At 43.1% G+C, this 13300-nt stretch overlaps 1 protein-coding gene across 1 annotated transcript in view; it reads right to left on the bottom strand.

Moving 5' to 3' along the window:
- The window catches only part of LOC140489296 (histone-lysine N-methyltransferase KMT5C-like), a 33252-nt gene that overhangs the window by 16904 nt on the left and 3048 nt on the right, over positions 1–13300 (bottom strand). The window contains exon 2 of the mRNA XM_072588687.1: positions 2474–2610. Coding sequence (XP_072444788.1) covers positions 2474–2583 — 110 coding nt within the window. The 5' untranslated portion in view covers positions 2584–2610. The remainder of the gene's footprint in view (positions 1–2473; positions 2611–13300) is intronic.

Here is a 13300-nt window from a genome sequence, read left to right as displayed (position 1 = left end):
GAAGCAGCTGGACAGTCAAGACCAGCATAACATGGTGGCTCAGTGGTTAGCACTGCTGCCTCACAGTGCCAGAAACCCGGGTTCAATTCCCGCCTCAGGCAACCGTTTGCGTGGAGTTTGAACATTCTCCTAGTGTCTGCGTGGGTTTCCTCCGGGTGTTCCGGTTTCCTCCCACAGTCCAAAAATGCACAGGTTAGGGTGGATTGGCCATGGTAAATTGCCCATAGTGTTAGGTGAAGGGGTAAATGTAGGGGAATGGGTCTGGGCGGGTTGCTCTTTAGAGGGTCAGTGTGAACTTGTTGGGCCGAAGGGCCTGTTTCCACACTGTAAGTAATCTAATCTAATCTATTCTAACAGGGCGTCACAGTAAAACCACCACAACTGACACCATGACCTTCGAGCAGTTCTTTTCATAAAAACTGAGCTGACAACTTCACTAACAGGTGCTCCAAGCAGTATGTGCTTCTTTGCACACAAAAACCAGAGGGGGAATGGAGGAATGATGATGAATAAAGCCATGGGCAGGGTACTGTGTGTTGCATACCTCCATACTGAGCTGAAGCAGGCAGAGGAAAGACTGAGAGAGGCTTTGAGCTGATGAATTTGCTTTGGTTAAAAAAGAAGAAAATTTCAATTCATCCAAATCTTAAATGTTACACTAAGTTGTGTGTTGTGGTTGTGGTTGTGGTTGTGTTGCTAATATCGCAGGTTCAGTGGAATTTTATGGACATGCAGAAGCTTCATGCTTCCAGACAGCGTTACCAGGAGTAGCTTCATAAACTATTAGGAATAAGAAAAACAGAAATTGGTGGAAAAGTTCAGCAGGACTGGAAGCATCTATGGAGAGCGGTCAGAGTTAACGCTTTGGGCAGAGTGGTACTTCCTTACAATTGAGGAAGGGTCACTCAGCCCAAAATGTTAATTCTGTTTTCTCTCCACAGATGCTGCCAGACCTGCTGAGCTTTTCCATCAATTTCTGTTGCTGTTTCTGATTTACAGCGTCGGCAGTTTTTTCTTCGGTTTTTAACTCATGGTTCACGGTGGTGTGGCCGAATCAGTGAAGAAGCTGGAGAAAAGCAGAGAAATAAAAAATACAGCGTTTAGGAAATTTCTTAGGAGAAAGGCAGAAAGCAAAGCTGAACAGAATGAAGGGGGCATAGCATGGAGATAAGACCATTCAGGCCTTTGAACCGGTTCTATCCAATAGCCCATGGCTGATCTATATTGTAACTCCAACTCATCCCATTGGTTTCTCATTCTTGGTCTGTTGGAAAGGACAATTCCAAACTTCCAATATCCGCCATGGGAACAAGTGATTCATCAATCGCCTAACTCTAGTTTTAAAGTTAAAAAAATCACACAACACCAGGTTATAGTCCAATACCAAGTAAACCTGTTGGACTATAACCTGATGTTGTGTGACTTTTAACTTTGTCCACCCCAGTCCAACACCAGCACCTCCACATCTAGTTTTAATGTCAGACCCACTTGTTCGACATTCCTTACCTCCCCCACCACGATGTACTAGTTTCGGAGAAATCCTTTAATCATCTTAAACTGCACAAGCAGTTTAAATGGAGGTTTGCATAATAGAACTCAAACAGATTGGTTACAGCCAAAAAAAAAACAAATGCCTGCATTCCAAATCCTCAGGATATCCCAAAGCACTTAACAGCCAATGAGCCACGGCGTGAAGTGTAGTCACTGGTGTAGCATAGAAACTGCAGCTGAAAATGCGCCCCCAGCTAGCCCCAACCCACACAGTAATGTGATAATGACTAGATCATCTGTTTTTCCCAATGCTGATTAAAGGGTAAACATTGGTGAGGACACTAGGGAGAACATCCATGTTCTTCTCTGAAATAATGCCATGAGATATTTTATGTTCATCTGAGAAAGAAATAGGAAACAAAAACAAATTTCTGGGAGAAACTCAGCAGGTCTGGCAGCATTGGTGGAGGAAAAGTGGAGTTAACATTTCGAGTCAGCAGAACTCAAGGCAATGGGAGCTCAGCTTAATGGGTCAAGACAGCCCATCCAATAGCGCAGCATTCCCTCAGTACTGCACTGGCAGTACTTAACTGGATTCATTAAGCCTGTGGGTGGAACTTTAATACACAACATTTGCTTTGGGACATTATGGAGTCAAAGGGGGCCATTCAGCCTTCTGAATCCATGCCACCACTCCGTCGAGCACTTGCAGCCCATCCAGACTCCACCCACCACCTCATTCTATGCTCATAACCCTGAATGTTTATTTCCCCCCTCCAAGTGCCTATCCAATTCCCTACTGAAATCAATTGTCTCTGCTTCCACCACTCTCATGGGCAGCGATTTCCAGATTACTATCCACTGCATTACAAAAGTTCTTCTCATTCCACCCTTTTGTCCAAAACCTTTGATCTGTGCTATGCTTCAGAGACAACCACGCTCACTCAACTATGGCTACATGTGGGAAAAAAAACTGGCATACCTGATATTCATTTTGTGGGTTTGGAAACCCAGATAAGGATCCAAAACCAGGCTTGTTGCAAGATCATCATATTCGCAAAGATCTCTAGCTGTCACACGTATGGATTCCATGGCCTGCAATCACCATACTGTTGTGCACTGCATTTGGAAAGAATACATGTGAATAAAGAACCACACAAAGTCAAGATGACATGCTCAAGACTTCATAGAATCTTAGAATCTCTATAATTTGGAAGCAGGCCATTCAGCCCATTGAGTCCACATTGACCTTCTGAAGAACATCCCACCAGGATCCAACCCCTATCCTTTCTCAGAAACCCTACATTTACCATGGATAATCCACCTAGACACTACGGGCAATTTAGCATGGCCAATCCATCTAACCTAGATATCTTTGGACTGTGGGAGGAAATTGGAGCATCTGGAGGAAACTTGGGCAGACCGGAGGACAATGTGCAAATTTCACACAGTTGCCCAAAGTGGAACCAAACCCAGGTCCTCGGAGCTGTGAGGCAGCAGTGCTGACCACTGAGCCACCATGCTGCTTTTAAAATTAGGGTTGGGATTCAAACCAGATCCCTGAAGCTCTCCTCTCTTTCATCGGGCCCAGAAACTCAAAAACAAAAAGCTTCAAAGCTTTACTCTGCTCTTAAAACAAACTCAGGCTTTGTCACATAATACAAGTAAACTGCTGTCAGCAATTGATGAGCTGTTAAGGAAGCAGCACTTCTAAGCCTCAACCCCAGATTCACTTTCCATTGTTTGTGGTGTTAATGCAATTTGCAGTGAAGAAAGATAGAAGACTTTAAGAGTACCTCGGGTAAAGAGTTGTGGTTTAGACCTTGCAGTTGATTACCATGAATAGATAAATAGATCAATAATTGGTTTAATGAAAAATAATGACAGCAGGTGCTAAACTGTGACAATGAGACAAATAAAGCAAGTCATCATAATTCATAACAGTTGTAGAAAATTATCAAAGTAAAAATGAACTCCATAATAATAAAAGGATTTATCAATTATGAACATTTAGGAATACATATAGTGCCTTGCAAAATGCAGCTCACTTTATTTTACAGAATGAAATTGAAAGGTCCACTGCACACTGCATTTGAAATTAAAGGCTGATTATATGGTGTCAGGCTGAGTTCATTAAATTCTCATTAATTTTCATAATATTTATAAGTTTTATAAAATATGAAATTGGGTTGCTTTGTAGCCTGTTCATTCTGGAGCCTTTCCTTCATTTGGGCAAATGTGAGGAGTGCAGACGCTGGAAATCAGAGTCTAGATTAGAGTGGTGCTGGAAAAGTACAGCAGGTCAGGCAGCATCAGAGAAGCAGAAAAATCGATGTTTCGGGCAAAAGCCCTTCATCAGGAATGGAGCATCTTTCCTTCACTTGCCTCATCCTGAATGTTTATTAAGCAGGACAGGATCAGATGTTTTTAAACAACCTGCTCAGACATGTTATGACACATATTTAAGACAGATGAGACTTGAATCTCTGCCGCAGAGGTAGGGACGCTATCACTGTGCCACGAGAGACCTTAAAGCTTACGGAACTTGATGTTCCTAGGCAGTCTCCCATCCAATGCAAACCAGGCTTGGAGGACAAGATTAAGCTTACTTTGTGATGGCCTCAGTGGTCAAATAGCCCACTAAAATTCACAAGGTTGAGACTCACAACAACCAACAAGGCAACATTTTACTTCTGAGACCAATCTTTTCAAGCATCTCACAGGTCAGCAGGGCACTAGTTTACTTGTCTAAAGTATAAGTAGAATACCCCAAATCTGACAATTGTGAACTCCAAGTCCATGCCAGATTTCAGATCTAGCTGGGTTGGCAAATTTGACCAAAGAAGAAAATAACAAGCATATTTCACAAAACAAAATTAAAATGTGTTTTGGCTCACTATTGATCGGGCAGGATTATTAAAAAACGTAAATTTGAGCATGTTTCGCTCTGTCCCTTGAAGAAACAAACAAGAAAACTAAATATCTCTGCTGACAGCTACATTTTTAAAACATTCCTTCAGACAACATTCATGTAGTTTTTGGACATTAATAAATTTTAAGTTTTGAAATTTACAGATATGGTTGCATACTATTAACTCATTTCATCTCTAACCAGTGTCACAATGGATTTTGTTTCCACAGGACTCTTACACATTTGAAAAATGCATCAACAGAATCAAATTTGGACTAAAGGCTTTGCCTTTCAGAGTCTTACCAATCTGGCCATTCATTACTATTTATTTTCCAACACTCTGCATTTGAGTACTGCAGTTACCTCGAAACACTGAAAGCATTTCTGGCTCGTTGAATGTACTGCTTAAAGGTAGCAACCTCATTCCTGAAATTTGAACTGGAGATATCAACATTATTCTTCTTGATAATGACAAGCCTGATCAAATCGTCACTCAGTGAACATCGTAAAAACTAGAGAACAGACATTTCCACCACTTCTCGCCCTGAGTGGTGCTCAGTTTACCTTGAATTATCCTGAAGCAGGTAGCTGTCTCAAACATTTAACCAACTGCTGAAGCCAGCCATCTCATGCTGCTACTTTGCATAAACCCACAAGTGATTTTCTCCACTAACTGGATGCTGCTGGTAAGCCAAAATGATGTTTTGCCTTCTGCACAAATGACTAATTTGATATGAGTTTCAGCACTGGTGTGATGACAAGTATGTAGGCTAATTGTCCCAATAATCGGTAGACCATATCGAACAACATTCTGGATTAGTGGTGCTGGAAGAGCACAGCAGTTCAAGCAGCATCCAAGGAGCAGTAAAATCGACGTTTCGGGCAAAAGCCCTTCATCAGGAACGTCGATTTTACTGCTCCTTGGATGCTGCCTAAAATGCTGTGCTCTTCCAGCACCACTAATCCAGAATCTGGTTTCCAACATCTGCAGTCATTGTTTTTACCATATCAAACAACATGTCCCACTGTCCCACTAATCATTCATAGTAGGCAGCATACCAATCATGTTCAACCATCCCATAGTTGGAAGTCTCAGAAAAGTATACTCATCATTGAATGTGATTCTGCTATTGACAACCATTTATTATACAGCCCGGACTGGGCTAAGACTTACTCTGGAAACCAATTTAAGAATATCAGTCAGTTTTGCAGTGTGATACTATTGCAGGTGTTGGAAGCGACATAAATGAGTGCACAGAATCGTGTTTGTGAGCCAACAGAATGCTATTGAGTTCCTCAGGTCAGTCCCAGGCTCTCTAATTAAGACAGTGTGTGAATAACTGAACCATAAAGACCAGGAAAATCCCATTTTCAGTAACTGAGTTGCGCTGAGTTAGCACAGAAATAGGTGAATGCTGCAGTTGTTATTCATGCTCCTGGCTTGAGGAAAATTGGCCATAGTTTTCCTTTCTGGTCACTGTTCAGGAAATTAGGGATGCAGTTGAGATTCCTATTGGGTTTATCCTTCAACCCCCCCCACAACATCCAATGTGGTCAAATATCCTGCAGGCTATTTCATCAGTCGAGAGCACGTGCTGGAAAAGCACAGCAGGTCAGACAGCATCCGAGGAGCAGGAGAATCGACATTTCGGGCATAAGCCCTTCATCAGGAATCAGCTTATGCCCGAAGCATCAATTCTCCTGCCCCTCGGATGCTGCGTGACCTGCAGTGCTTTTCCAGCATCACACTCTCGACTCTGATCACCAGCATCTGCAGTCTAACTTTCTAACAGGCTATTTCTATAACAAGGTGTTTGAGAGGAGATGATGCCTATTGAACTGTGTCTTAGTGAAGATGAACGTCTTTGGGTGAAAGGATTAAAATTTCAAGGTGATGGCAAACAGAACTAGATTACTTTGGGATGTCTGGTCAGCGTGGACAAGTTAGACGAAAGGGTCTGCTGTATAACTCTATGACTCTAGGATCAAGGAGACTGCAAATCTATGCTGCATTCCCAATCTCTGACAGTCAGAGTCTATTTCCCTGGTCTGACAATCAAGTTTGAGAGTTAGCAGTTCTTGTTAAAGCTACATGCCAATGGTGGCCAAACTAATCAGCAACCTCTTCTCATGCTGTATAAACTGATGTGCCTTTTCTCAAGTCTGTTTTCTTGCATCCAAATGAGCTTTGACTTAACATCTTCCTTTAGAAATGATTAAGGGGGGATTCAAGATGGCAGCAGTCTGAACAGTCTGCTTGTTGGGCTCTGTGCCATACCCCAGGCAAGGTAGGCTTCTACTCCTCTCCCACCCCTTCCCCCCATTAGCCACCCTGAGGAAAGTTTGTAGTGTAACGTAGGTAGAACACCTAGAGCCCTTTTAAATTAAGATTTGATAGATCTGGAGCTGAAATGAAGTCATTCAAAGGAAAGGGAGCACAGCAGGCAGGGCACTCCCCTACTATGTCGGGCACACCCATAGCCGTTACCTCAACTCCTGTGGCGGCGCCCTTAAGTTCAGTGGAGCAACAGCATTTACTAACAGAGTTCGCAAAACTACAGGAAAAAAATGGAGGGAGTGCTGGAACCAATTACTGCCATGTTGACAAAAACCTTTGATGATGTAAAGAAATAAATTAAGAGATTTAAACATTCAATATTCTCTGAGCTACCCAGCAGGGCTACATTTCAATTATGGGGGAACTTTGACTCAGCGGAAAAAGAAAAGAATCACTGAAATGATAGGCTTTGGCAGAGGGGGAAGGAAGAAATGTTGTGTGTGGACAATGGCATAATATGACTTTTTTAAATCTTCTCTCTCTTTGTTCTTTTCCCTTTTCGGGTCTTGGGCCTTATCGGCTTGATATTGCATCGGTGTAAAATCCGGTAAGTTTTATACTATATCTGTTTGGTGGTATTTAGTTATTCTATTGTTCTGTTTTGCTGGGTGAGGGGTGGTTACTCCTTTGATGTAAAGATGTGTGGGGTTGAGCTGTGGAGGGGGAGGGGTGGGTGTCCATCGTTCACTTGTAGGAGTGTAAATAAAATGTTTTTTTACCCCATTGCTTGGGTTTGGGGTGCGGCCTTAACTGGAAGGTGTTAGGACAGTTGTGAGGTTGAGAATGAATGCCCCCTATGTGCAAGGGGGTAGATCTCTAGAGATTTGTGTTTTGAGTTAGGAGTAGAGGTTACTTTTTTTAGTTTTAGTAGTTTTGGTGGTGTTTGTACGAATAGTCTTCAGATTTGATAAAGTTTGTTTTCTCTCCACTCGTCACACATTGAATGGGCTTCTTCCTCTCGGGGTACTGCGAAATGTAGTGTGTGGTCATGGCTAGTGATCTGTTCAGGTGGTGCACCTGGAATATAAAGGGGAGCCATCGCGCTGTTGCAAGAGACACATCTGACTGAAGTTACAGCAGGGGGGATATGATAGAGTGTTCTTTCCCTCATTTAACTCCAAAAGCAGAGGAGTGGCCATACTGGTACGAAAGAACCTCCCATTTCAGGTGACAGATCAAATCAAGGATGAGTATGGACGGTTCGTCATTCGCAAGGCTCTGGATAGACGGAGAAAAGTATGGCGCGCTGAACATTTACTGTCCCCCAGCACATCCTCTCAAATGTTTAGTTGATGCAGTCTCTAAATTAATGGCTCTTGGGGTGCACTGTACAATTATAGGAGGAGACTTTAATTGTCTCATGGACCGTGGGATAGACAGGATGCCAAGACGGCTGTCGGGTATACCTTGGCAGTCTCAACAGTTAGTGAACTTGTGTGAGGAGTTGGGGCCAGTGGATGTTTGGAGGTGCCTCCACCTGAATGGGAGGGACTTTAACTTTTACTCCAACCTGCACAAACCTGGCTAAGAAGAAGTGCTTCACAGTCTATTGTGTCAATCAGGGAGAGAACTGGCAATGTCATTCGTGAACCATGGAAAATTAACGTCAGATTCTGGGGTTCTACGCAGAGTTATACCGGTCGGAGGGCTGTGGGGATGGAGAAGCGAGAATGGAATCCTTTTTGGAAAACTCAGACCTCCCCGGTATAAACACAGATCAGGTCTCCCTTTTAAATGCACCTCTGACAGTACAGGAGTTGCAAGAGATGGTACGGCAGCTCCAAGGTGGTAAGGCAGCTGGTCTACACAGTGAATTTTACAAGGAGTTTATACACACGTTAGCTGAACCACTGCTGGAGATGTAGAGTCATTTGTACAGCCAGGACTGCCTTCTGCCCTCTCTTACGGAGGCCAATATCTCCCTTATTTTAAAGAAAGGGAAAGACCTGAGGATTGCACATCATTCAGACCCATCTCGTTGGTGAATGCGGATTTTAAAATTCTATCAAACGTGTTGGCTCTGAGGTTGGAGAATGTGCTGCCTGTTATTACAAAATAGGACTAGACGGGTTTTACCAAGAGTTGCTGCTCTTCCAACAATATCAGACAGGTATTGAATATAGTGCAAACATGTCAGCAGAGACTGATTCCAGATTTGGTGGTCTCCCTGGATGCAGTAAAGGCTTTTGATTGGGTGGAATGGTGTTATCTCTTTGTTGTTCTAGATCGTTTTGGTCTGGGAGGGGCCTTCGCCAGGTGGGTGGCAGTGTTATATAATGACCCCATGGCAGCAGTTATGAAGAATGGGGTTAAAGCAAGCAATTTTGGTGTGGGGAGGGGCAGCCGAAGGGATGTCCCCTCTCGCCGCTACTGTTTACCTTGGGAGGCTATCCAAAAAGACCCTGAAAGAATGGCACTAAAAGTGGGAGTTGGGGAACACAAAATCGGATGTCATGCCCGTGGGAGTACTGAGTTGGTAGAAGCACCAAAGCTGGAGGACGAAATGGAGTTTCCTTTTAGATGGTCATGGAAAGTTTATATCTGGGAATTTTTTTATTGCCCCTTATTTTCGGCAGCTGTACAGAGCTAACTTTGTGCAGCTGTTTGACAGAATAAAGCAGGACTTGCAGCAATGGGAGGGACTACCCATGTCATGGCTAGGCCGTATAGCCTTGACTAAAATGAATGTTCTTCCTCAGTTGTTATTACCCAAACAAGTGCGACAGAGGTTTGCAGGACGGCTTGGATCATTTACTTGGTGCTGTAGGCACCCCCTAATTAAATTTACCAAGTTGCAACTCCCGCAGGATATGGTGGTGTGGGGAGGGGTGGGGAGGAGGAGGAGATGGTAGCTCACAGATTTGAAGGGGTACTAAATAGGCACTCTGATGTTGTGGTTCTGTTCGCCGAGCTGGGAATTTGTGTTGCAAACGTTTCGTCCCCTGTCTAGGTGACATCCACAGTGTTTGTGAGCCTCCTGTGAAGCACTTCTGTGATGTTTCCTCCGGCATTTATAGTGGTTTGTCTCTGCCGCTTCCGGTTGTCAGTTCCAGCTGTCTGCTGCAGTGGCCAGTATATTGGGTCCAGGTCGACGTGTTTGTTGATAGAATCTGTGGATGAGTTCCATGCCTCTAGGAATTCTCTGGCTGTTCTCTGTTTGGCTTGCCCTATAATAGTAGTGTTGTCCCAGTCGAATTCATGTTGCTTGTCATCTGCGTGTGTGGCTACTAAGGTCGTGTCATTTTGTGGCTAGTTGGTTTTCATGGATGCGGATCGTTAGCTGTCTTCCTGTTTGTCCTATGTAGTGTTCTGTGCAGTCCTTGCATGGGATTTTGTACACTACATTGGTTTACTACATTACTACAAAACCAATGTAGTGTACAAAATCCCATGCAAGGACTGCACTATAAATGCCGGAGGAAACATCACTGAAGCGCTTCACAAGAGGCTCCCAAGCATTGAGGATGTCACCTAGACAGGGGACGAAACGTTTGCAAGACAAATTCCCAGCTCGGCGAACAGAACCACAACAACAAGCACCCGAGCTACAAATCTTCTCACAAACTTTGAGGCACTCTGATGTCGCATGTAGGCACATGGGTGCACAATGACTTGAACTCGATATGGCTTGATTTAGAGGCCTCGCAGGCGAGATGTCCCCTCATAAACTTACTGTTCGTGGATAAGATGAGATTTATAGTTGAGCACTGCGAGAGTCAAATTATCATAAATAGGGTAAAAACATGGAGGATAATGCGGTAGGGTGAGGGAAATTTGCTTTATACTTAGCTGTTCACCAGTGAGTGGGATCCCCAGGATTTGGACTGGGGGTTCAGAACATGGGAGGGTAAGGGAATTTCCTGTCTGGGAGATCTATTTGAGGGAGAGGTCTTGATGTTTTTCAGCCAATTAGGTCAGAAATACGGAATCCCAATAGGGACCTTTTTTGATATATCCAGGTTAGGGATTACATACAGAAGACGACCATACTCTTGACCCAGCCCTACAAGTCAGATATAGAACAAAGTGCTCTGATGTGAGGACACTCTCTCAATTAGTACCCTATCTCATCTACAGAGAGGAATGCCTTGAGGTATATGGAGAGACTCCATGAGATTTGGAATCAGGAGTTAGGGGGGAAAAAAATCTCTTCGGAAACATGGGAGGATATATGGGGGAATGTTAAGAAAATTTCAATATGCAATAAGGTAAAAGTGATGCAATTGAAGACCCTCCACAGGGCTCATATGGCACCGGAGAGGTTTAAGAAAGGATCTTCTCAGAAATGTCCCAAATGCAAAAACAGCATTGGTAACCTTACACATTGCTTTTGGTTCTGTTACAAGGTCCGCTGGGGGCTGGAGTGGGGGGGACGGGGGAGGGGGGTTGAGTGGAGATAGTGAATGAGCTGGAACTTCTTGGGAATGGAACTTAGGGAAGATCCAGTGTCCCTCTTTTTCAGACTACTGAATCTGCCCTCTCTGGGTAAGCATGGGAAGAGGTTATTCAATATTCTTACACACTGTGCGAGGAAGGACATTCTAATGAATCAGATATAAGGAAAACCATCAGGTCTCGCAGGGTGGCACAGACTTCTGATGGAGTCCCTCAAGATTATCTGATGAGTACGGTGCACCATGGAACAGAGCAATTTTATAAGACATGGCAGCCCTTCTAAATTACATAGACATGGATCTGTCAGCAGTACTGTTTAGGACCTTTATATAGTCACGAGGGCCGTACATGGTGATCTCGGGATCCAGGGGCGGAGGCGGAGGGAGCCTAGTAAATACAAATATAATAGCTGTTGCTCCCATGGACTGCAGCCTTGATGGAGGTGCGGTGAGTGGAGTAATGTAATGTAGTACAGTGTAGTGTAATTTATTTTTAGTGGATTGTAATTTAATTTAATGTTATTTTATTTAATTTGAGTTTAAGCTAAATTGGTTTCTGTAAATATGGGACAACTTTTCTTGAAGAATAGTAGGCACTTTATTGTCAACATTACTGTAGTACAATATACTAGTTCAATAGTATTTCTACTTTTCCGTACTTTTATATCTCTTTGGGTTTCTTTTTGTAAAAAAGTGATTTTTTTTAATATATGAAAGAAAGAAATGATTAAGGAATTGGAATTGATAAAGTCACTTCATATGAGTTGCTATTTCGTGTACTCATGGGAAAAGTTACTTGAGGTTTAAGGGGATTAACTAATGTTAATTTACAGTAAAAAAAAAACTAATAGGAAAACGAACAGTCTGGGTGGCTTTTGAGTGCAAAAAGAAGTTATACTGGGAAGAAATAAATTGAACATTAGTAAAACACTGTCAGCTATAACCTAGCAAGTTACTTTTGGGAAATTGATCTGGTCAGGAGAGGAACCAGCGTGACATCTTGAGTACCTTTCCTGCATTCATTGCTGAGAAAAGTTTAAAGAAATGAAATACTAACTCCCAGGAATAAAGTATGCTATCAAGTCCTTACCAGGTGGTAGGCCTCGTCAAGAGGCTGCCTTCTTCAGTCAGAAGATGGACCAGGCAAAATGGAACTTGATGAAGGGAAGGGTCCTCTAAAACTGCAGCATGATGTAGCCATCCCTAGCTACAGAAATCAATACACACAATATGCCAACCGTTCATTTGTCATAGATTCAGAATCTTAGAGATGTACAGCACGGACACAGACCCTTTGGTCCAACTCATTCGTGCCATCCTAAATCCCATTTGCCAGCATTTGGCCCATAATCACTCTAAACCCTTTCTATTCCAATACCCATCTAGATGCCTTTTAAATGTTGAAATTGTACTAGCCTCCACCAATTCCTCTGGCAGCTCATTCCATAGACACATCACCTTCTGTGTGAAAATGTTGCCCCTCAGGTCCCTTTTAAATTTTTCCCATCTCGCGTTAAACCTATGCCCTCTAGTTCTGGACTGTCCACTGGCTTCAGGCTCCCAATGATCACACGTCATCTTCCTTTTCTGACTATTTAGTTAAAGCATCATATCAACCACTGCTTCTTAATAAACTACTTACAAATAGCTGACTGCCTATCTTAGATACCTGTGACTCCTGAACCCAAAAACGTATCTGATAGCTTGGGAAGGATGCACAGAAGCCGATATTCCGATTAGGGAAGTAGTGCAGAAGAGAGAGTGAAATAACGGCCGTGGGGCTTGCTGCAAGGTAGGGCACAGGCACCAAAGTTCGGGACCAGGGAAAATCTTTGATAATTCAGGGAATGGAAGATTCAAATGAAAAGCTGTCGAATCTGGAATGAAGAAAGGCGAGAGATATGCCAAGTTAACTATCATCTAATGCAGTTAAACAGTAAAGCCATTCAAACCAACTGACTTATGTTGGTGCTTATAGTCCACAAGAGCCTCTCCCACACTACTTTAGCCTCTGATCCTTTCTCCACTATGTAATTAGTTAGCTTTCCTTTAAATGTATGTATAGTTACAAGTCTGAACCACTCCCTGTTCCTTAAGCAGTTCTCAGTTCTAATGGAGAAAGAGGAGGAGTCACCAGTTATGAGGATTTCAGCAGCAGTTGAGGTA

This window comes from Chiloscyllium punctatum, chromosome 18 (assembly GCF_047496795.1).
Source record: "Chiloscyllium punctatum isolate Juve2018m chromosome 18, sChiPun1.3, whole genome shotgun sequence".
Lineage (NCBI taxonomy): Eukaryota > Metazoa > Chordata > Chondrichthyes > Orectolobiformes > Hemiscylliidae > Chiloscyllium > Chiloscyllium punctatum.
This window is presented reverse-complemented; position numbering and strand designations above follow the sequence as displayed.